General features: G+C 39.6%; 1 protein-coding gene across 9 annotated transcripts in view; it reads right to left on the minus strand.

The window, feature by feature from the left end:
- The window catches only part of ptprsa (protein tyrosine phosphatase receptor type Sa), a 199,558-nt gene that overhangs the window by 26,594 nt on the left and 148,499 nt on the right, over positions 1-24,465 (minus strand). For 4 of the 9 annotated variants that reach the window (XM_088313263.1, XM_088313262.1, XM_088313259.1 and 1 more), the window contains 12 exons: positions 20,870-21,190; positions 18,211-18,404; positions 17,181-17,207; positions 16,124-16,241; positions 8,802-9,395; positions 7,735-7,829; positions 7,394-7,644; positions 6,756-6,843; positions 6,316-6,528; positions 5,976-6,142; positions 4,254-4,369; positions 429-476 (listed from right to left, as the gene is read on the minus strand). In XM_088313263.1, the coding sequence (XP_088169389.1) occupies positions 429-476; positions 4,254-4,369; positions 5,976-6,142; positions 6,316-6,528; positions 6,756-6,843; positions 7,394-7,644; positions 7,735-7,829; positions 8,802-9,395; positions 16,124-16,241; positions 17,181-17,207; positions 18,211-18,404; positions 20,870-21,190 (2,232 nt within the window). The remainder of the gene's footprint in view (positions 1-428; positions 477-4,253; positions 4,370-5,975; positions 6,143-6,315; positions 6,529-6,755; positions 6,844-7,393; positions 7,645-7,734; positions 7,830-8,801; positions 9,396-16,123; positions 16,242-17,180; positions 17,208-18,210; positions 18,405-20,869; positions 21,191-24,465) is intronic. The other 5 variants (XM_088313260.1, XM_088313261.1, XM_088313267.1 and 2 more) reach the window with 5 other exon arrangements.

The following is a 24,465-nucleotide window of genomic DNA, read 5'->3' on the forward strand; positions in this document are numbered from 1 at the left end:
TCCCGCACTTTCTCAAGCAACTGCTTTCCACTTGCTTAATAATTCTGTTGCTTATTTTTGAGCACACAAAATAGTTGCTAAATTTCAAATGGAGATGGTGCAGTGGTGTTAAAAAAAGGAAGGAGAGTCACAAGACGGTGAGGGAGCTGAGGAGGGGGGATGACAGAGACTTGACTTGAAAAACGTATCTCTTCATCAGAAGATGTGATCTCGGTGGTTATGCACGTGGGATTAAAGCATAGCTGACAGCCAAGTGAATACTGTGACTGACTGAGGTGACTCAGAACACACATAGAAACCAACATAAAAAAATGTGCAGATATTATGCTGCATCATGTGGGGAAAACAAATGCAATTCATTTGTAAATGGTGACAAGCAGTGCTCAAACGAAAGCTGGTATGCATATACTCAAAACATAAAGACTAACTTTCATATTCAATTTCAGCTGCACTCTGAGGACTGTTTAGACCAGAATCTGAAAGAACAGCAAACATGGGAAAATGTTTCACAGTCGGTAATGTAACAGAAAATGGTCACGGAAAACTGACAAATGATTGGAGACAATGAGCAACATTTTTTTTTTATATGGGTTACAAGAATGACCTGAACAAGCCAGACCACAATACATATTGAGTCCGAATCTTGTACGTCATCTCGCCCCTGCTTAAAAATACGCAAACCTTTAATCTCAACGGCAAAAATTTGTAATTCGCTCCTCTAGGATTTCATGTAAGAAATTCGAGCCTAACCTGAAACCAGAATGTTGCACAAACAAACTTGAAAAATGTGATGAGAACGAAACCTCTCTGGTTGAGTTAAAAAAAAAAACTTTCCACAAGTCCAAGATGAAAAGATTATAGAGTGTTGAAATATTGATTTGTTATCTCTTTCATGAATGCCAACCCATCTAATTGAAAAGGGTGGACAGGGAAAGAAAAACAGTTCATGTTTATTGGTGGAAACGGATCCTAAAAGCTTTTTTTATTTTTTTTTGGAGACATCAGGAGCAAAGTTGTGGAGTGGTATCGATATTTTTGGTTTGCCTGACAGTTCAGGAGCCAAAGCTGATTGGAGTCAATGCCTAAAGATTTTGATGAAAGTTCAAAGTACTCCGCTTGAACAGTCCTCTGCAGCCATTCTTGGTTGAATCAAACTAGTTTTAAAAGGGCAGGAGACTACTGGCATCTATAGATGAGCAATAAATACACTTTTTTTTTAATTAGGGAAGTTTGATTGACTTATCTTCAAAAAAAACATTTGATTGGACGGCAGGGAACATTTGATTTATTTTATTTTAGAAACTAAGCAATTGAATTTAATTTTTATAGCATGTGTAAATAGCTCCAAGGGCTATACAAAATGATCATTAAATTGAATAAAAAGTAAAACACACACAAATAAATTAAAAAATACATTGTTTGGATATTTTTTTAATGCTCATAATCCAGAGGTACCCCAAGTAATTTGCGTTTAGTCAATCTTTAAATGCATTACTTTCATGTCAAGTAGTGCAAACAATCATTAGCACATCCCTAACTCAACTCAACTTTTTCATAAAGGACTAAGACAACCAGTGCAGTAAGCAAAGTTCTGTACTTGGAGCAAAACTAAGTCATACAACAACAATCAATAAACAAATAATAAAAAAAATAAAAAGCAGTAAAACAAATTAACCAAGTCTCACGCTGAGTCAAAAGCCAAAGAATAAAAACGAGTTTTAAGACGAGTTTTAAAGATTAGAAGCGAGTGGGCTTGCCTAACGTTTAGCGGCAGGTTATTCCAAACAGATGGAACGCGCCAATGAGAAAAGCTCGAGCCCCTCTGAGCCCTTTGCTTCAGGGTACCTTGAATAGCGTCTGGTTTGCAGACCTGAGGCACTGGGCAGATTCGTAAGAGTTGAGGATCTCAGAGAGGTAAGGAGGGGCGAGACCATTTAAAGATTTGAAAACACAATCTTAAAAATAACCCTACAATATACAGGGAGCCAGTGAAGCGACACCAGAGTATGAGTTATGTTCTCCCTATTACGGATACCAGTCTAGAGGAGAACAGCAGCATAGCAGCATTTTGGACCAACTGGAGGCGCTTGATGGAGGATTGGCTGACTCCAAAATAAAGTGCATCACATCACAGTAATCCAGCCGAGATGTGACAAAGGCATCAACTTATTTTTATTTATATATATATATATATATATATATATATATATTTGTTATTTTTTTATTCTATTTTTTAATAAAAATGGATATAATTCAATCACCCCATTTTTTTTTTAAGGAATATTCATTCGGATGCAATCTCAAAGATGGTTACTTGAAGTGAATCACAATTACTATGTATGACTAGTACTGCTTTTGACTGCAAACGAGGGATACAAGTAGAGATAGAAGACAGCATGAGGACAAAAAAGATAAAATATGGCAAAAGGGTGGAGATGGAGGGTAAACAACGAGTGAGCGCTCCAAGCAATAGGCAACGTGATTGGACACAGAATGTAGATATTCACTGAGTTGTGCTGCTTCATTACTTTGGCCCCATTTGCCAATTAAACCCCGGGAACCAGAGAAGATAATGAAAAAACGAGCCACTATGCGCCTTCAGGAGTATTGCCATGTCAATGTGAGGTTATCACATGACCAAAGACGCACACACTCACACACACAACCTCTCTTTCAAATACATTAATGAAGCATTGCTTACGGGAAAAACAATCAAATATCATTTTAGTACGGCAGCAGCACCACGGGTCACTGCGTCCCAATTGCCAATACAGCGTATACTCAACTGAATTGAATAGGGCCGTGGATAAGAGCACCGGGAGCGTGCTCATTTCAACAATGGCTGCTTTTAGCTGATAGTGATGTTCACAAATGCTCACCGGCCCACTTAATTGGTCTAAAGCGTCCATTTAAATTTAATTCCCGGGGTGCAGAGATAACAATGTTGCTCATTTCTACACAACCACAATGGGGTTTTGGCGTGAGATGTGTTTAGAGCAAAGTATATGCATGGATAAGACAATTTTGTGCATATATGTTTGATCAAGATAATGCAGGATGTCAGATGGTCTAAGCAAGTAAGCATTTACTATAACCTTTTCATGGCACAAACACCCATTTGAGAGAGGCTATGAATAAGGATCAAGATAAATATGAAGGCAGCATATTGAACTCCTTGTTTTGGGGGTTAATACTATTTTCTTCAGTCGCTCTCAAGTCCAAACTCACAGTCCCCAACGCTCACGCAAAGCACACACGGCAGTAGGCATTGCATGTATTTGACCCCCCACACACACTGGGGAGAGCAGCTGCAGTTTGAAATGTGAATCTTTTGATGGAGAGGATTGACCGTGAAGTTAAAAAGGAGTGAGAAAAGCAGAGAGAACGAGTGTAGGGAGAGTCTCTTCGACTCCTGTAAACATTCCTTGACTTGGCTGGCTGCGAGAGGAAAATGCGTTTCAAATTCAAGTACGAGTCTCTCGAAATGTTTTCTGCCAAATGAGCTGCCAGAAGAGCGAGAACACAGGTGTCTACTGCAGGCTACTATGCAACAGCAAAGTAAAAGGAAGATGAATGATACAACAAAAACGCTCAAATAGATCCCACAAGCCTTAGCTAAAGGTAGCTCCAAAGATCAGGCGCCATTTGTTTATTTATTCAGAGTGCTCAACATAAATGAGTACACCACCTTTGAAAAGTAAGCTTGTGCTTCCATTTTTCCGAGTGCAAAACTTTCAGAATTCAGATCAAGATTCGACTCACCTGTAATTGACCACTTGGGAATTTGATTTGTTTAAATTGAGATGAGCAGAAAGTATTTCTATACTCGTGTTTGTATTATTACAAGATTAAATGAACAAAAAAAAAATGGCCTCGTATGTGCACATTGACAAATCTCTCATGTGATTGTTTTTTTTTCTAGCATACTATGCCATAGGTTAAATTGATATTGAAACAATTCAGACGATGAGTACGTTCAAGTATTTTAAAGACACTCCTCGACCAACACGTTTCCTCAACCAGATATTCGTTTAATAGTTCTATAAACAATATTGCATGTTCTCATCAATAGACTAGAAGTGAAATGTTACCTACTTTGTTCAAACATTGTAATCAAGTGCTTTATAGTCAATGATTACTTTTTTAACTGATGTAAGAAATGTATGTAAATACGCTGGGCAATGACTATTAAAAGCGTCATTTTTCAAACGAAAAAATATGGCTCAGCTTTGAGTTGTGTGGAGCTTCTGTACCTGGCGTCTGGAAGTTGATTCGTCTCATTTCCACAGGGTCGGTAGGATGGTGAGGTGTAATGTCGGCGTTGTTCAGCAGACATTTTGTGCGTGGCTCTGACTCCTTTCTCTTGCGACTGAATTGGAAGGAGAAACAGGACGAAAAGGGAGGAATGTTCAACAGAGAACTGAAAGCTCTGCATTCAAATAACTGTCTCTAAGACCACTAACGAGCTTTGAAAAAAAGCTTACAACAAAGCGTGAAAACTTGAGTGAAAGCAAATCAAGCGCCGAGAAGCAAATGATGTGCACATATAAGTGTGGAAAATCCCCTTCAGCCACATTAATTGAGGCAGCCTATGTTGCCTTTCCACTGTCAAACGAGATAGAATTCAGTCGAGCCTTACCTGTCAGGTTTGCTGTTTCCAGAGAAAGCAATAGGAGTCAAATAAATACATAAAAATGATGAAAACACACAAGGAAAAGAGGGAGGGGGAGAGCCAACAAGAGAGATCAATCAATGGAGAGCAGTTTGAGATTCACAAGGGTCGCTGCTGGGCCCGCAAAAATTGCCAGATAAAGCTCATTAGCATTTGCAGCAGGTTTTTATGTGTATGCTTGTATGTGTATGTGAGTGCATATATGTCTGTGTGTGTGCGCATGAGTGTATGATCACAGCGTAGCTACAGACAGAGGAGGGTAAAGTCAGGGCCAAGGGCAGAGACGGGAAGCACTATTCACCAGGGAGCGATTGGAAGAGCAAAGGAGACGGGAGAGTGAGAGGGAGAGAAAGAGACGAGAGAAAAAAGACAGAGATTCAAGGAGAGATGTTACTCTCCCTAACCACCAAGGTAGAGGTAAGGCAAGGTCAGACAGGGATCATCTGACAGTAGTAGTATCTAGTTTGACTGTTCATAGCAGGCCTCTTAAGTCAATGGACGGTTCTGCCCTGCACTTCTCATAAGTCACACTTTGAGCTCCCACACACTCAAGGCTACGGTGTCAAAAGATCTACTGAAAGTTGTCAAAAGTACCAGAAGCTAAGTAATAGGTAGACCCGATGTGGCCAAAATAGTTTGCACACAGCTCAGTATGTCCAAATCTGATCTTAATTGTTGAGAAACTATTGTTTTGGATTAATCTATACAATGGTACTATTTCCAATGATATTGTGTTCGTGGAGCGTTTGTGCAAGAAAATAGGAAGGATGTTGGAGGCCCTTTTTAGTTTTAGTGTGACTGTGCCCAAAAGTCAAGATTTTTCAATGCATGGTTGGATGAATTGGGTGTGGAAGCTAGCTTTGTCCACATAGTGTATCAAAATGACAATAATAAATTAAACAAGTTTAAGTTATGTAAATTAAGCAATGGATTTGAAGTTGCTTGAAATAATATATATATTTTTTTAACTTTTGAGAGTTATTAATTCCAGAAATGAATTTTTGGAATATTGCACTTCAAGCAGGTTTGCAATATACGCGTTGACGTCTCAAAGAATCTCATCTCTCCTTTCTCTGACTCCTCATTTCTCAGGATTTTAATAGAGAGACATACTTTTTATATTTGCATGCAACCATGCTGTCGAGCTAGGAGTAGTAGCATGCATACATTAATATGCATCAAACATTCATCATGTACGTCCGAGTAGTAGTTTTTCCAGTAACAAAGCAAATAACAGGTTTAACATCGAATAATGTTGATGAGAACGTTCACCGCCAAACCAAAAATAAAACGGCCTACTCACTTTTTATACAGGAGGATTGCGATGACAATGCAGATGATGAAGACCACGGCCAGCACTGGGCCCACCACCCAAATTAGCCCATCACCGCCAGTCTCTATTGGCTGTGGGTCGTCCACTTGTTCGGGAGTTAACACTGTGTCAGTGTAAGGACTGGTTGCAAACATTTTCTGAGCAGAAAAACACAAATTATTTTCATTATTAATAATAATAACACCAGTATTAGTCCTTATAAAAAAAGTAAAAAAAATCAATAAATCCCAATTGTTGAAATACATGCAAGTGCATACTTGACCTTGCAAAGAAAGACGACTGTTAAAAGGGTTTAAAGGAGAAAACTCACCCCGGCAGTAGCGTTAAGCTCAGCCATGAGGAAGAAGACATACTCCTGCCCAGGTTCAAGAGCCTTATTCTCACAGCTGCTCTGCCGATGGTCAGAGCCCACGGTGAAGCTGGAGGGAAGCTGCCGGAAGCAGGCAGTGATGTAAGGCTTCCACTGGTCCAATTGGCCCAGCTGACGACGTGAACGGCGCTTGGGGGTCACCTCACGCAACAGCTGATGGATGCAAAGGATTTGGGGTTATTTATTTATTTAAGATAATGTATTTCATAACACAAATAATAATAAAGAATTCCTGAAATTAGGTCATGAAAGAAAGAGATCTAAGAAACATGTGTAACATGTTCAAAATGTATTTTATTGCTATATAAGGACATACTGTTGCGGATGGTTGCACTTAGTATATACTTAGTCATACAAAATATAATAATACTTTGGCCTACCTCTTCCATGTCCATCTCATCAGGAGTCTTTAGATTTTTCACAGTCCCAGTGGTTCTCTTCAGTGGCACCACAACAACATAGAAATTCCTTTGAAAAAAAAAACAATTGCAAATTATGACAACAAAATACATTCTTCTAAAAGTATAAATGCCAATGAAGACATACGGTAAAATGTAATTGCAAAACTCACAAGTTTCAGACCAAAAGTATTATATTCTAGTCACTTCAAGTATCAGCAACATTATACATCAAATCATGAGTATCTTGAAAATTAAAGGAAGTCAGAGAAATACTTTGGAATTCGAACAATTTAAATCCAAAAAATGGTCTAAAATTCTTTCACCTAAAAACAATATTTCACCGTTTTTTAACCACTCATCCTGTTCAATGCAGCCTATCCTAGCAAATGCTGTGGCTTACAAAAACATTTTTACGATAAAAAACATATCTAAACGTCATACTGTACATGCTTTTCGTTGGACAATAATAATTGCATTCCTATTATATTATTGCTTATTGGTTGGGAAAAGTCACTATAATCTTGTGCCTTAAGGGATGTGTTACCCATTTTGCAGGATTACAGCTAAATAACTAAAATTTTAAGGCTGAGTTATTCGTTTCTGCAAGATATGCTCACTTGACATCCTTGCTATCGACTGGTGGGAAGGACATGGTGAGAATATTGTCAGGCTCGGCGTAGATGTCCAGCTTTGGTTTCTTGACCAGAATGAGGGGCGCTGTCCTGGCGACAACCCGGTGTCTGGGCCCACCATCCATGCTTTCTTGGCAGGTCACTTTGAACTCATAGGTGGTATTGTGTCTCAGCCCAGTAATGAAAACCCTTAGCTTCCTAGCATCGACGTCCATCTTCTGACGGGTATATTCAATCTATAATTCAAACCCATAGTTCAGAATTTTTCAGGTATGGGTTTGTGGAAGGCCATTTTTCAGAAAGTAACTTTGCTTCACCCAACTTACCGTGCATTTGTATGCGGACCTGCTTTCCGAAAACTTCCATGCAAGGACCACTGTGGTCTTGGTTGCCCACTTGATGGTAAAATTCTTTGGAACATCTGTTTGGTTGGCAAACGGAAAAATTAGTCCATTCAGCAGATTGAACGCAGCGCCGCGACAAGTGAAAACCTCCGGTTAAAGCAATAAGAGAAAATAGCTGTTCCCCAGCAACGTTCCTCTGGTTTGGAGAGTGAGATTCGGTGAGCTGTTACAGGCTGTGAGAAGGGCAACGCCATTGGTTAAGACACAGACCACGGAAGACTCATGAAAGACAAACCCATGGAGCACAAAGGTGCGCCCACTGGCTAGCTATCATCTGTAGTGCCAACTTTTTCAACTAAATCAATGTTGATGATAACTAACTGACGAGAGAGATCCCAATGCTATGTATTCCTATACCTCCACCGATTTGGAGTTGGCACTACTGACATGCTGCCAAGTGAACATAGAGACAGACTCAAAACACAGCATGCCATTGCAGTGCAATTGGGAGATACCATGCCACAAGCTGTCCCATAAAAGGACAGGGGAAGTGGGTAGAAGAATTACAGAGGAAAACAAAACAAAGAGGGTTAGAAAGGGTCCCATATCCTAAAACCACTTTAAAACCAAAACAAGGAACCAAGACCAGTTTTCTGTCCTTATCAAAAGGTCCAAAAACTCATTGTGACTGGGTTTGCCTTAAAGCCATACCTTCATTCAAAACTGGTGGTGTGAGATGGCATTAGTGTGAGTGTGCCTGGAAAGGGGCTGCAAAGATGACTCGAGGAGTGTCTGACCATACAGCACTTACCTTGCTTTTTTAGGCTGCTCTCCCTTCTTTCTCAAGGACTGACTATGACTTACTGACACAGGTTTTACCTTCTTTGAGTTAGTGAAGTGAGTATCCGACAGCAAACATTTTAAAATCACGACTAGCTTTCTTGAGGAAGAGTGCAGGTGATAGAAAGGGGTGTGGTAGTTTTTAGTGTTCTTGCAAAAACTCCCAACCGCCTGGTAACTGGGTTGGGAGAGAAACAGGCAAGCCCTACCTGTTGGATCATAGCCCACAGTCCGATACTGGATAGGTGGGCTGTAGGGCCCAGGACCTACAATGGTGTGTGCACGAATTTTCACATCGTATGCCGAGTTTGGTTTGAGGCTGTTGAGCACGTAGCTGGAGAGGTTGGGGGGCAAGTGGAGCTCCCGCGGTGCTCCTCCAGAACCAGCTTCCTTATAAGCCAAAGTGTACTCAGTGATGACACCGTTCCTCTCTGCCAGCACTGGTGGTAACCAGGACAACTGCACTGTGCAACACGTCACGTTGGACCCTTCATTCATTTGGGGATAACCCCCTGGTGTATTCTCTGGTACACCGAGTTCCACACCAGCTTCCTCCCCAAAGCCCCCTCTGGTTTTGGCAGAGAGTTTAAATAGGTAGGTGGCCCCCCGATGAATGTTGCCCAAGGAATATTGCCGTTCTTGGGAAGAAAATTCTAGCGTGGCCAAAGGTGATACATCTTTACGACCAAACTGGAGCCTGTAACCTTGGAGGTCCATGCCATTTTTCAGGTCTGGTGGGTCCCAACGTACCAGAGCAGACGTTTCAGACTGCTGCGTCACTGACAAAATGGGTGGACCTGGCACTGTGGACAAAAATAAACACAACAAAGCTTAATTCACGACGACCATTGTATGAATAAGCTGATTTTAGGCTTCACTATCTAAATATTGCCTTTCCCACAAATCATGTCCAACACTAAGCACTAACAACGTTTGTGTAAAATTTTAGACGATTCTAATCTTCCTTCACTACATTGATTTAGTGCGTTTGATGACAAAATACTATTAAAGTTTAATTAATCATGGCAATTGTGCACACGAAAACAGGGAAATTACATTTAAGGTACAGCTGTGGTACAACAAAACAGGGTCTTCTAATTCTATTAAAAAAGTTGCAATTATTAACATTTTATGAGACACAGAAGTTTTCACTGTACAATAAAGCATGCATATAAAAAGTAAAGCATTCTTTCAGTTTCTTTCACACTGCGCCAGTTGTGTCCTCAAGTGACCTCTCCCACAAAGTGGCAATTATCATTAATAACTGGTGGAAGGAGCAATCGCATTGATTATATGACAGATCTATTTTGCATGCCTGCGCAATTGCTCTAGTACAAGCAAAGGTAGCATGCTCACTAAAGAACACTCACACTAATCAAACAACTCCGACCTCAGGTGTCAAGCGTGATAGATATGTGCGCCAAGTGGGTCCAGGTTTGAACCCCTAATGGATATTATAAACCTCACCCTAGCAACATGACTATTTTCAGGTTATATCAGGATAGATGCCTCCAGTTCCCAAACTGCCACTAAATGTTCTTAGGGGATGGATGTGGCTGAGCAACATTTCTGTGTAAAAAAAAGATTCTGGTTTCACATAATTAAACGCTCCCTCCAATCACCCCCCCCCCCCAAAAAAAAAGGCTTGCAATCACACAATCAATCTCAGTCTTCTGTCACTTAAGAATCCAAAGATTTGACGGATGAAAAATAGACAGAATCTTGTAATCCAATATGGGTTTGATGGTGAAATGGAATCTAAGCAGGAATTGAAATGTTACTAATTGCGTACATTATTGCCAGGAGTGTACGACCAATGAGTCTCGTACCTTTTTCGCATGTTGTCGTAATCAGAGAGAAATGTGCATACTTTTTTTGGGGGGGGTGGGTAACGAGTTTTGTCACTATTCCAACAGTATACTGTGACACAATTACTGAGGAATATGGTAATTTAGGGACGCTAATCAACACATTGCGCCCGCATATGGTACCAATTCAAATTCAATCTTTCAAAGTAAGCAGAGCATCAGCCTCTTTTTCATATGAATCATTTCCGTTTGCTAATGGTCTACATTCTGCTGGACCAAGATGAAGATGATGTCTGATCTTTGCCAGTAATAGGAGGTGGGGGGTGGAGTGTGTTGGGTGAGAGGAATGCCTCTAATACGATCCCTCTACATGCTAAAACCCAGCTTGATGCCATTAAAACCCCACTCGGCCTTCATGCTCACCACTAATCAAGGAAATTAAATCAGATATCATTCCGGATGTGATGGCTGAGAGTGTGTGCATGAGTGTGTGTGTGAAAAACTGTATTCTTCACTTTTGAGCAAATGCTGTAAATAGATCATTATGTTTGTGTAGATTCTCAAACATTCAGGTCATGATAATCCACACAGGTTTGATTGTGGCTATTGGACTCCTGTTGGGTTCTGTTTTTTTCAAGATATTTCATGTTTATTCCATAAAGCTCCTTCAGTTGTAAAGCTTTGGGTGTGGGTCATCCAATTATTGCCACAGTGGGTGTGACCTGAGTGGGTGGTCAACTGGGTATTGTTGCTATTGCCCGGCATGGTTGTGACAGCAACATGCAGTGACAGACAGAACAATTGCGCACTCTTTCATTCTAAATTTCATTATTGTGGGAAAGATTCTCACTTTTTATCATAGTATAGTGTATTCATTTCACTCATTCATACAACAGAATTCGTCACGGTTTCCTGTGGGTATATGTTCAATTAAACAGGGACACAATTTTACATGGAAAGAGTACATTTGTGTTTAAATTGGGATACGATTATTTCAATCTTCATACTTTTTGTGACATTTTTGTTGCTGGAATGCTGTCAGATTTTTCAAATATAAAATGTGTGTCTTCAAAAACGTTTGGAAATTTTAATGAATATTTTATGATACGTGATACTGTTTTGATGATACATGATTGTGTGTTTAGCTTATGTGCCGTGTTTTTTAGAGAGAGAGAGAGAGAGAGCAAGACAATCTTAGGGGATAAAAAAAGAAGAATGATGAAGGTGACACAGGACAAAGAGCAATCTGCCCCGAAGACAAATACCGCAGTTAGAAATAAATATTTGTTTGTGAGTGTGTGTTGTGTGTGTGTGTGAGGTGTACATGAATAATTCTGGGGTTCTTAAGACCTTGATTGTCCCTTGGTGGTCATCGATCGACTCTCTCTTCCGCTGTCCCCTGCTCTCCGGAACGCCCCCCCCCACCCCCACCCCAATAATCATCTACAATCCAACACCCCCCCTCCACGCCTCTGCATCCAATTCAGGTTCTAGTCTCCGGCTCAATCCCTTTTCATGTGCTTCCTGGCACGTTTCCCATCAGGCCACAGTATTAACAGCCTGCTGCTGGCACCCACTCAGCCTGATTGAGAAAGTAGGATCATGTTTCCCTCCCATTTCCGCCCTTTCTTGCGATCGCTAGATGAACACACTCACATCAACTTAAACATACAGACTCATCGCCGCCGTGCTCATCTGAAGTTGTACAACACAATACACAGTTACAGTTGTTCGGCAGTACAGTATGAGTATCTCAACCATCCGTGCACCATGCAGACATGGCGCATTTGTCCGGCGCACCAACCTTAATATACTAATAACAATCACGAGTCTACATTCTGCATGTGGACAGACATATTAAAGGTGAAGGGTATTAGATAGTTCTTAAACTGAACCTTGAAAAGGTCGAGACAAATCCATCAACCCGCTTTCTTCATCTCCATTTGCTTTAATGTTGCATTTCTTATGCAGAAGAGCATGTGGTTAGGGTTCATGGATAAATTTAATTTGTGATGCAAGAAATGTCAAGGAGACACAATTTGCACTGCATTACATATGGCATATTTCAAGCTCTTGAGAACAGGACCTAATATTTTCATGTAGCATATTTTTGGGGCAATAATTTGCCCCGAGGTATGAGTCATACCACTCTAAAGATGCATTATGAAAAACAAACTGGAATTTTTTTGGGGGGGAAATTTATTAAACAAAAAACAAGAACAACAGAGCTTGATAAATCCTCATTTCACCATTTGTGGGCGCGTTCTGAAGGATGCTCAGAGCGCGCAGTGTTCCACTCCGACTGTTCGAAAACTCAGAATGATGTTGAAATGTGCCGTTCGGTTATTCGAAGTGCACCAAAAAAAGGAATGCACTGTGCAAAAAGCCTTTTAATAAGTCTCCAAAGCAAACGTCTATCCTACATCATCTTTCAAACTCATTCTTAAAGGTCTCAGTCATGAGCGATGCGATAAATAAAATGAGACAACTAACCCCATGTATTAAGTGATTAGCAATATGCAACCCACATCCACGGCTCACGGGCATCCTTCTGTGAGGAGACACTATAGCAATAGACTTTAACAAAACAAGTCAACTAAAATCTAACCTTACTATTTTCTCTCATTGTTGACAAAAAAAAAAAAAAAAAAAAAGAATCCGGAGGTTAATTACCGGTGACAATTATGCCTCCGCAGATCTAGGAAATAGAGTTTTGCAAGAGCAGCAAAAGATTTGTTTTTGAGCTATTTTCACGACTTTCAATTGTTTAATATTGTGTAAAAACAATATTAACAGGATGAGGCAAACTATTACCATTTATTTGTGAAAAATAGATATATTTGACCATATCTGGACGTAAGGAGTTTTCGCTGGGCACAGTGTACAAGTAGCACCTGAGTATAAATTGTCGGATCAGTCAAACCACAAACAACATTGTGACCCATAGTCCAAAAAATATGTCACTTTGTAATTTAACAGGCAGCTCAACATCCTCGGCATGTGGAGAAGTATTGACGTTTTACACACCTATATGGTATACATTATTGCCAATGTGCAGGGATGATGAGAGGGATTCGACCTCACCTTGATTTAATCACTTTGATGCTTTCAACCGGAGCAAAAATATTCAGGAAATTACTGGGTGCGATGAGTTAACTGGGGCTTGCATTTCAAGCCTGCTTCTTGCACTCAGCATTGACGTGTCCACACCCCATTAAGGACTTTGCGGGAGGACCTTCTTAGCGCTTCCGCTTCATGCAACACGACAAACTCTTTAGCCAAGCACGGACAGCGACGTCCCAAAAACATGAACATGAACACTGCACAGCGTTTCTGTTCATGTTTAGATTTCTTGTCGCTAAATAACCTTCATTGTGTTAGCATATCTTAAACCTATTTAGCCTGTTTGTTATTCATTTATCAATGTTATAACTTGGCATCCAAGATGACTTTTCTGTTTTTGATAGTGTTTTGTAAAATAAATTACCCGCAAAAAATAGCGACTTATACTCCAGTGCGACTTATGTATATTTTATTGTACCGCATTATGCGTTTTTGGGCTTGTTCGACTTATACACCGGAGCGACTTGAAGTGCAGGAAATACGGTATTGGTGTTTTTCTAATCTTGCACAAGTAAAACACCATTAAAAAAAGAAAACAATACTAAAACTAAGTGTTTTTGAAAAAAAACTAAATATCATAAAAATGTAATTAAAACAAACAAAATTTAAACAGCATAACACAAATGGAATCAAAAACTAACTATAATTAAAAATCCAAATATAAAACAATAACCCTGGCGCGGACACCAATCTAATATGACTTCGAAAGCGATTGGTCAATTCTGAACACAGCCACACCCCAGTTATAAGTGTGCACACTTAATTTTACTTTACCTAGCTGACATTTTTTTTCCAATTGAGATCTAAGGGTTATAGATCGCATTAAAAGAGGAAGGGGTTCTTAGATGATTTATCTTGATATTATATTTCTAATATATTACAAAAACCTTTCGTACAAATTTGAGAAGAATTTTTGCATCTACTGTCAGGTGCGAACTGATCTCATAGATGCCTGACAAACTGTTGTCTTGTTTATTTTTCATCTGTAATCTTTGTATCAATTTATACATCTATAAATTTATAATGATAAGGGGGTTCCCCTGAATATTGTAACAATAAAAGTATTCAAATAGGATGTAATACATATGTATGGGTTACACTTGTGAAACTAATTAAAGCTAGTCTGTTTTTAATTTATGACTCTTGGCATATATAATATTTCACACTTCGATGATAAAATGGAGTGTTGTTTCCCTTTGAGGGACAGTTGACATGTCCAGACTGGCACCTATCAGTGAACCGACCCTAACAGAAAGATAGAGAGTGACACCTCTCACACGTGCCCCACTCACAGTGTCACAACCTCCTGGCACTTGTAACACATGACACCTGACAGGAATTATGGGTGTCAGATCTGTGTTTCTGCATGTGTGTCACCGTAACATTGATTTAAAGGGCAACTGCATTTTTTTCACAATTTAACACCCAGGCCTTCTAATAACAAGTCTGTGATGTATTTTCCTCATATACTACAAGGATCAAGACTGATCAACCGTCAAGATATACAAGACACAAAGCATATCTCTTTGCTGCATTGATAGGAACTCACTTCAGGGGCAGATCTGCCTCAACCATTTTACATGGTTGTTTAATTTTACATTTCTTGGGTGGACAGGCACTCCAGACATCATCTATGTGCATTCAAACATTACGATTTCCATGATATGTCTCCTTAAGGGTTTAGGTTTAGTCATCATACATAAAAATTATGCTCTCATGTTGGCTGGGTGTAATACGATACATAAGGAGGGCAGAACTAACTAGTAACGTTAGAGAAATACAATATGACAAAATACAAAAAAAAATGTTGCTTTCATTCGGAAAACACCCTCATATGGTTAGAATGAATTCCACCAATTTCTTCCATTCCGTTTATCATCATTAGGATCTCGAGTGAGATGAAGCCTATCCCAGCCAACTATTCAGCCCGTTTTAGTCGTCTCCCTTCTCCAACACACCTGATTCAAATGATCAGCTCATCAGCAAGCTTTACAGAAGCCTGATAACGATTGTGATCATTTGAATCAGGTGTGTTGGAAGGGGCTCCCGCGGACCGGACTTGGCACCGCTAGTATAGACAAACAAGCATTCACACACATTAGAGACTCCAATTAACCTGCTGTAATGTGTAGTGTAATGTTTTTGGATTGTGGGAGGAAGCCAGAGTACCAGGGGAAAACGGGGAGATGAAAACGCCACACAAGAAAGCCGGACCCCGGATTAGAACCCTCAATATTACTATGCAGAAAACTGACACAACTCCGAATGCAAGGTTGTAAACAACCACAGAGTAGCTGTGTTTTTTTTTTTTTTTTTGGTAATAGACCATATTTATGCTTTATTAAAGTTGTTATACCCAATAGGAAAAAATCTAATAATAAAGTTGCTTCAGATGAAACAAATAACTGCCTTTTAAATGTCATTGAAATCACGAGGGAGAAAAAAGCTCCATCAAAATTGAGCATTTTAATATTTTAAAACTTTTACGCACATCATTAAAAACAAACTTAACAGACCCTATTACTCGTCTCCTGCTTGAAATAAAAAAAAAAATCAACTCTGTGACAGACATTGAGGAATCCAATCCTAGTTTCACTGACCTGCGCCTTTGGTCACCACTAGCTTGGGTTTGCTCCGTGCTCCATCGCCTTTGGTGGTGTATGCCGCCACCGTGATGGAGTACGTGGTGTCTGGCTTGAGCCCTCCAATAACCATTTCCTAGAGCAAAAATGAACACATAATGGCAAAATATTACTGACTTAGTTTTTGACACTTTCACCTAACTTGTTCCACTTCATAATGATTGATTGTCTTTTGGTCTTTGCATTAAGTGTTACACAACCCCTGGGTATTTGTGGTACAATCCATACAGAAAATACCTCGCAGTTTCCAATATGGGAGAAAGATAATAGACGTGTAAATCGAAAGAAGCCCATCTCCCTTTAGATGTACGTAGGTCAATAATTTAACTTTGCGATAAATGCATTTCGACTACTGTACATCGAAGCTGTTCACTCAGAGATTTTAAATCAGCCATTATGTTTCCTTTAGCTCTCCTGAAAGGAAAGCCTCCTGATCAATTCTTATGAATCATTCAAGAGAGCAGATTTGAATGAATGCAGAATGAGCTTTTTAACAGGCTGCCTGTCAGACAGATGGGCGAGGTCAATAAAAGTAAACGCGCTATAAGTATTGTGTTGCAATTTAGATGCAGATGAACCAGGGTGGGACGGTCGCTTTCGAATTAGGATCATTAGGAGGATGCTTTCGTGTTAAAAAGGATCGTGCATGCATGTTGGGCAAAATTTACTGCGTCCAAATTCGGACAAAAATAAAGAGATAACACTCAAAGAAGGGACTACTATTGTTTTCAAGCATCACTAAAGAAAAGAACACAAGAGCACAAGACAATATGTTTCAACAACACACAGCAAGTATCACTCCAGGCACAATGGACAGTGGATAGTACATCAGCTATTGACTTGAATGTTTTTCCTCAGTGGTTTAAAGACAAAAGTAGCCAGTTTTATACTCTGAGTTGCCATCCAAACTTATGAAGAACTGAAGTCGTTTGTAAAATCATGCCAGATTGATGCAATAGCCACTGTCTATATCTTCCCAACTTCACAAAGCACTCAAGTGAAACTTTGTACTCACATATTCAGCTGTATCGTCCGTTTCCCACTAACAACCCCCGCCAAAGAGGAGAGTATGGGAGAGCATTTTTTTGTTTTGTTTTTTAAAAAGAGAAAGAGCAGAAAGGGAAGAAATTGGATTGTGAGAGATGGGGGCATTCAAGATTTGGGTGCAGAAAGCTGGAATCAGAAGTAGGTCACAGTTTCTTTTTTTTTTCATTTATTTATTTATTTTTTGTTACCATCAGAAAAAAAGCTGAGAAAAGGTCTGCCTGCAAGGCGTGACAATGTTTAACAATGTTATTCTAGCGCTAAATCATCAATGCAGGAAAACGCTGAAGCACCATGAGAGGCTTTTATCTTCATGAAAGGTAATTGCAAGAAAAAATGTCTGGACAGTTTTGTAGGGCTGTTTAATTTAATTCATTGAAGTTGATATTTTCATTTATTCCCTAAATATATAGCATTATCTTGTAAATATTCATTTCAGTTGTTTACGGTTTAGTTTTCCTTGGCAGATATCTGCAATAAAGGTATAATTTTGATACAAATAAATAAATAAATAAAAAGATTTCTTGCTGTTCCGGATGAGTGATGCGGTGAATTGTCTTCATGCCAATTTCAGTCTCTTTCATCCCAGACTACAACAATTCACAGTTTCTTTCTGTCCTTGCTTTTCATTGAAGTGCACAATCATTTTACTGCAGATACCGCCACGAACAAAGGGTCTAAAGATTCCGAATAAAAGCCATGAAGGAAACGTTGCAGAGAAAGATGAGCAAAGCTTTTGATTACAGATTTTTGTTTGGAAGAGGAAGTTCAAAATATTGCAGTAATACGGTGATATCCAAGCGGGAAGTGCACCCAGATGATTTCCCCCAACTCCAGCAATATTTGCACGGTTGCTTTGCTGACCTAGATACAGTGAGTCGTGTGTGAAAAAATGTCGCTACTATTGAGTCAGTGGAAGTTTGTTGGTTAGACCGTGATTGGAAAATTGATTCAATGACACACCTTATGAAAGGATATGCGGTATACTAAGATGGTCTTACCTGCGCATCCGCCAGCATGACATCTTTGATGAGGGGCAGGCCCCTGGACTCTCCATTCTCCACACGAACATAGTGGACCTGATAGCCACGGATCTGACCGTGCTGCTTTCCTGGCATCACCGAACGCCACATCACCTTAAGTGCAGTGGAGTTTAGGACCTCGACCTCCACTCGCCTTGGAGGACTGCCAGGAACTAAAAGAAACATTTAAAAGACAATGTAGATTGGAAACCAACCAGAAAAAAAAACATATTGATACAAATGAAGATGTTATAATCTTACAAACTGTCAATTCAGAAATACGCTATGTCTAAATACCACGTCTGTGTCATTTACATTGACAAAAGGTTATTTTTATTTCTTGGGCATGCTGTGGGTTCTCATCCTCTGCACTCGCTAATGCTTGTATTTGAAACCAATATAAGCGTGTCTAAAGTTTCAGCTATATCAGTGGTGTACAGAAGGCTCAAAGTGCTGTGGTAATAGAAGTGGAAAGGATTTTGGAGAAGCCAAAGCAAGCCATCTGTCTGATTCTCATGTGCTGCGGCAGGCTCACATCGAGCCATTTATCTGTTTTATAGTTGAGTTGCAGCTTCTGTCATTTCGTTTCCACTGACAATTTTCTTGTTTTACACGTTACTTTTGCACAGTGGTATTTTAGCTTAATCCGTGACTAACATAAAACACATTGATTTAAGTTTTTTTTTTTTTGTATTTGTTTATCTTATGAAGTACATAACTTAACATTTTGATGTGCCCACCCCCTTCTAATGCACAACACGAGGCCAATATGACCCGCATTCATTTCCAATGTTAATGAATGCATGCTGGCTGAATTTTCATTTGCTCTATCTTCATTTATTCTATCAGGTTTTCTCTATGTATCATGTTTTTGATGATCACAGATCAATATTCTAATGTTTTTTGTAGGTTATTTATTAAACAAGTTAAAATTCAAGAGGATAGGCTGAGTGAAGCCAAACAATTTTTGTAATTAATATTTCTGTCTATATGACGTGTAACCACAGTAAACATCACATAACTGACCACATTAACTAGTTAAGCAGCTTTTAGCATATCTTGCTGGCCGCCTCCAGGTTCTAATATGTATAGCTTCCTATATGATTATATCCTTTTGTTTTGTTGGAAATAATTTGGGTACTTCTGACTGCTATCATCCACTGATTTACTATCATGAATGATCTCCGTGATGACACGCACCACATTCAGTGCTCACTATGGACATGCCAATGAATCAAAATTCGGAGCTAAATTTGAAAGATTGATGTTTACGCAGGGCATTATTCCGTCAATATTAACCGCCTAAAACGATGCATTTCATTTCATTATATTTTTCATAGTTTGATGAGGGCGAAATCAAACCAAAATTTATTAAGGAATCAAAACTGCTGAGCTAAGTATAGTGTAATTAGTGATCTTTCGCAACGTGACATCATAACGTTAGAGGAAATGAAAATTAATATGTGCAATGGTAGCTGTACTCAGATGATCAATGTCTGAAACATTTTCTCAGTTGCTGTAACTGCTATGTATTGTTCGAAATATATCACAAAAATAACAAGTAATCATATCAGAAAGGGTTTCAACTGCAATGATTAAAAAAAAAAAGTTAAGTGAGGAATTTCTTGCATTCTAAATAATGGAACGGGTCTCTATGTCGTGCACGACAGGAGGCTTTTTGATTAGAAAAAATTACGCTGAGCACAACTTTTGGAAAACATTTTCTTTAAGTCGCGCAATATAATATCAAGAGCCATGTCAGGCGCAGGGGTGTGGTGGCCATCAGGAATTTTTGGAGATTCCATGGCAGGGCTGGTCAAATACCCCGCCCTCAGCACAGGTCCCCTCTCGACGATTACATTTCGGCGCATTCCTTCCCCCCATTTCAGCTTTAGATAGGCCAACAAAAACTTCCTGTGACAAATTGGGTTCCAGTATCTCCCTGGTCATGCTCACGGAAACAAAAGTACAAATTATTATTTTACGGCTTACTGCTGCTGCTATAAATGTAGACAAATATGGTTTTGCGAGGGGAAATCAACCATAAACACAAAATGGCCTCGGCTGAGCAATGTGATTCTGTTAAAAAAACAAAAACGGCCAACAAACACATAGAGTTGGGAGAACTATTATATAATAAATTTGGTTAAAAATGTTTTAAATGCAACACGCTAGTAAATCACACGAATAAACATGCAATTTTCAGAGATTTCTTTATACGTGCTTTCTTTTGCACATGCCACAAACATGTTTTTAAATTCTATTGAACACTTTAAATTGCCCTTCGGTTTCTGAATTGTTGTTTGTCGATATGATCTGTGTGATTAGCTGATGAACAGTCAAGGGTTTAATGCCCACCACTCACCGCCCCCCAATCACTCAAAGTCAGCTGGATAGGCTCCAACACACCCGAGATCCGACTAGCCTAGTGTGGGTACCGGTTATAGAAGATGGATGGATGCGCAATGTGATTTGATTTAGATCATGAGAGGATGTTAAAGCCACGTCGTATTGCAGAATGGCAAATCGTTAGCCAATTTATCTTTTCTTTTTCCACTATCAACATTTCTGTGAATGCTCATCCATAGAAAGCAAAGAAAACAAATGCACGTTGACGACAAAACAGACATTTATGTACCGTCTTCATCGGTCCGGCAGATTAACGGCTCGCTTTCAGGGCCCGGCCCAACAACCGTGAAAGCAGACACAGTGATGCGATACTGCGTCCATTTATCCAACCGCTGCAGCAGCACCTGCTCTTCGGTGGCAGGTACGGTGGGCTCCTCCATTGACTCCACATCATCGCTGATGCCCTCTGACTGTTCCACCAACTGGTAGCGCACCCTGTACCCCGCCAGGAGACCATTCTGACTCTTCAGTGGCGGGGGGTGCCAACTTACCAGCAATGTGGTGGAGCTGGTGCTGCTGCACTTAATTTCTTGAGGGGGGGCTGAGGGCTCTGGTGAGGCAGACAGGACAGGAAGGAAAGCAGAGGGGGAAGAAGGAAGGGGGAAGAGGACCAAGAGGATGGGCAAAGAGGGAGGGTGGGGTGAAAAACAAAAAGTACAAAAGATGGGAGAGATAAAGAAAATGATAAAAGGAAAATTTGAAACTCGGGTCATAAAACAATAAGAATAATTTAAACTAACAGAACTGAAGGAACAAACAAGGATGTGAAGTTTGGATTAGAAAAATAATAATCAAGCAAATGTGAACAGAAATGGACAGTGACAAAAACATATGCTGTAATAATGAATCAAGATGCTTTAACTATCCTTCAAATACTCTAAATTGAATTTGTAGGAAATTAGCTGTTCATTTTTTTTTGCATATAGATATTCAGGACATGAGGATGTGATTTTACTTGGCTTGTCTTGTTTTAACCAATATGGTCATCATTAATATCATTAATATTTTAATATTTCTTTATTTCCATTATTTTTTTAACACAGCTAACAATATTTCTACTCATTTAATAGTTATAATAGAGAAGGGTAGTTCTCTAATGTAGAGTAATTAAACCTCAACCTAATTGTGAACATTTCAATTTGACATATTTCACTTCTAATCTGTTGCAAGCACGTCCAAAGCTTCCGCTTGGCCACACTCTCGGTATGCGTTGCAGTGATAACATGTTTTGAAAAGTTTGGTATGAAGAAAATGGCTTTTTCTTTCTCTGCTTTCATGGTTTGTATCATGATTCACTATCTCCATCATTGTATTAAGCACTTTTCATTATTACATTGAATGTAAAAATAGCACAACTGCCAAAACATGAAATAAATACCAGCAGAATTGAAGTCATTCCACACACAAAACACTCAAATGGAATAAATCATGAACACATGGGGTACTGGGAAATGAATTTCTATGTAACCCATGTCACTCATAAGAAACATAACAGTTAATTCAAAATAAGAACTCATGGGAAAACATGGGACAAACGGCATACTCCACACAACCAGACAAAAAAAAATAACTTTGAAAAAAAAATAAGAACAGAAAAAAACCTGTCTGCATCATACGTACCTGGCTTCCACAAACACTACATTTTAAAGACTTTCTTACCACCAGCCCTGGACTACAGCAAGTGCTTACCTTCATTCAAGACCGTTAGAGGGACAAGCATCCAAATGGTTGAGTCATGTATAGCATTTTTAATTTTGAGCTATGCGCACATTGATTTTGAACCGACTTTTGGTGTTCCAGAGGTTCAGCTTTTTGCTTTAGCCAGGGCTGCTTAATACTCATGTTTTTGGGCTGTGGGGTCCACAAGACTGTGAGAGGGGAGGCTTGGAGGCTTCTAAGGGACTCGGGATCACGCAACACAAACGTTCATTTGTTTTTGTTCAAATGAATCCCATTTCATATCATGTGCCCATAAAACTTGGTGAAGCCGCCAGGTTACTTAAAACGACACAAACAAAAGGCAAAAAAGCCTCGCAACGATCGTATATGGTATGTACGCGTTCAAGGTTAATGATACCGCATATGACCCCATTTTCACTTTTTGCAAGCCAACTCCATTAACGAATGCATGAAGTAACAACCAGAGCTATTGGGCAATCAGAGAGAGCCTCGTGGTAGACAACAAATAGGTCAAGACCTCACAATCCCTTCTCTGTGTCCAATGCGCTTATTTCCTTTCGGTCTTACTGGATTTGGAGCCTTTCAGCTTATTTCCACCACTTTTGTTGTATTTGCAAAACTCTCCACGTCAACAATGATTGCTCAGTCCTCAGTCTTTGTGATGTAGTAAAGAGGCTGTGAAAGTGACAGAGCACAGGCTATCGCTGTGCACAGGCCTCCTCCAGACAGATGACGGTTTAAGACTAGCCGTGGCAGAGCTTTAATAAAGTGCATTACCCATGAACAAGACCAGCAGTGGGATTATGGATTCTAGAACTATATGAGAATCTCTGCTAATGTTTCACTTGATGATCTTTTGAAACTTCTCTGGAAGTTCCAAGCCAAACAATCTGTAACGTGACGTCCAATTTGTCTATTTGAATCTGAACCCCAATAAACTAATCTGATCAAACCAACAAATGCTGGTAATGTGTTGAACAATCGTTGAAATGTACAATTTAATAATCTGCAAAAAAAAACAAAAAAAAAAGTGTATTGGTCACACAATACAGACATTTGGATACACTAATTGATGCTTATGCATAACATTTGGGTTCTACCTTAAAATTGTAGATGTTGGCATTGTATGTTTCAAGCAGTGGTCTACTATCGGAACAAATTTGCTGTTTTCGCATTCTGTGAACTCAGGATGCTCAATAAATATCTTTGGAAAATGTATTATGAACTTGGAATACGATCAAATGTAATTCCTCAACCATAAGTGATGAATGCAATCTTCTCTGTTGCAAATCACCTTTTTGTTCAAGCATAAAAAACTAGTATGAGCCCACCTACACCAAGACCTATACAACAAATAATGCCTGACAAGACTGAAATCCGACCAATTCAAAATTGAGTTGGCACACTCAGAATGAGGCTTGAAACTGGCTTAATTTGTGTAGTGTATGACCAGTTTTAACGCTCCAGCTACCCAGGCCAGCATTGGATGCACCACAAATAACCAAAGCATTTGCAATCAGTGAAAAAGCACATCTCACAGCCTGCATGCGAAATGTGTTCTCATCAGCAGTGTCAATGAGCAGGATGGTCACATTTGGGAATCATTATAAAATTAATCTTCCTTGATTCCAAATGTCCATGCTGCATTTAAAACAAATGCTCCAATAGATCTAAAAACCTCCCGTAATTACAGTAAGTGGAAAGGCTAAACGGCTTGTTTGGCTAAATATGGAGGATTTAGAATCCACCGCTTTAATTTGAGAGACAGAGCTCGACTGGCTACTGGCAGTTCCGAGGTATAATCTTAACGCATAAAGCCGAACAATCCAAGGGAATGGGTCAGAGCTCACAGCAAAGCATGAAATTAATTCTGAAGCTATGAAATGGGATTCCTATCTGTGACTTTGTGGCCCTACTGTCCGCTAACACCTACTTCCAGGATCCGACTCATGCTCTATTATCCTAACTGGGCGAGAGCACGAGGGATGCTGGGAGCCTGCCCGCTTCTCAAATTGTGGACCCCATCGAGCCTCGTCTGAACAGTCTCACAATAAAGAGGCTCAGGATCTGGGCTGACTGTGACACCTTTAACCCAAGAGGACTTGCTGCGTCTGAATGAGGGCCACTGTTGTCAGTAATATCAGA

Source organism: Idiotropiscis lumnitzeri, chromosome 13, assembly GCF_059441095.1.
Source record: "Idiotropiscis lumnitzeri isolate Australia: NSW breed Sydney's pygmy pipehorse chromosome 13, RoL_Ilum_1.0, whole genome shotgun sequence".
NCBI lineage: Eukaryota > Metazoa > Chordata > Actinopteri > Syngnathiformes > Syngnathidae > Idiotropiscis > Idiotropiscis lumnitzeri.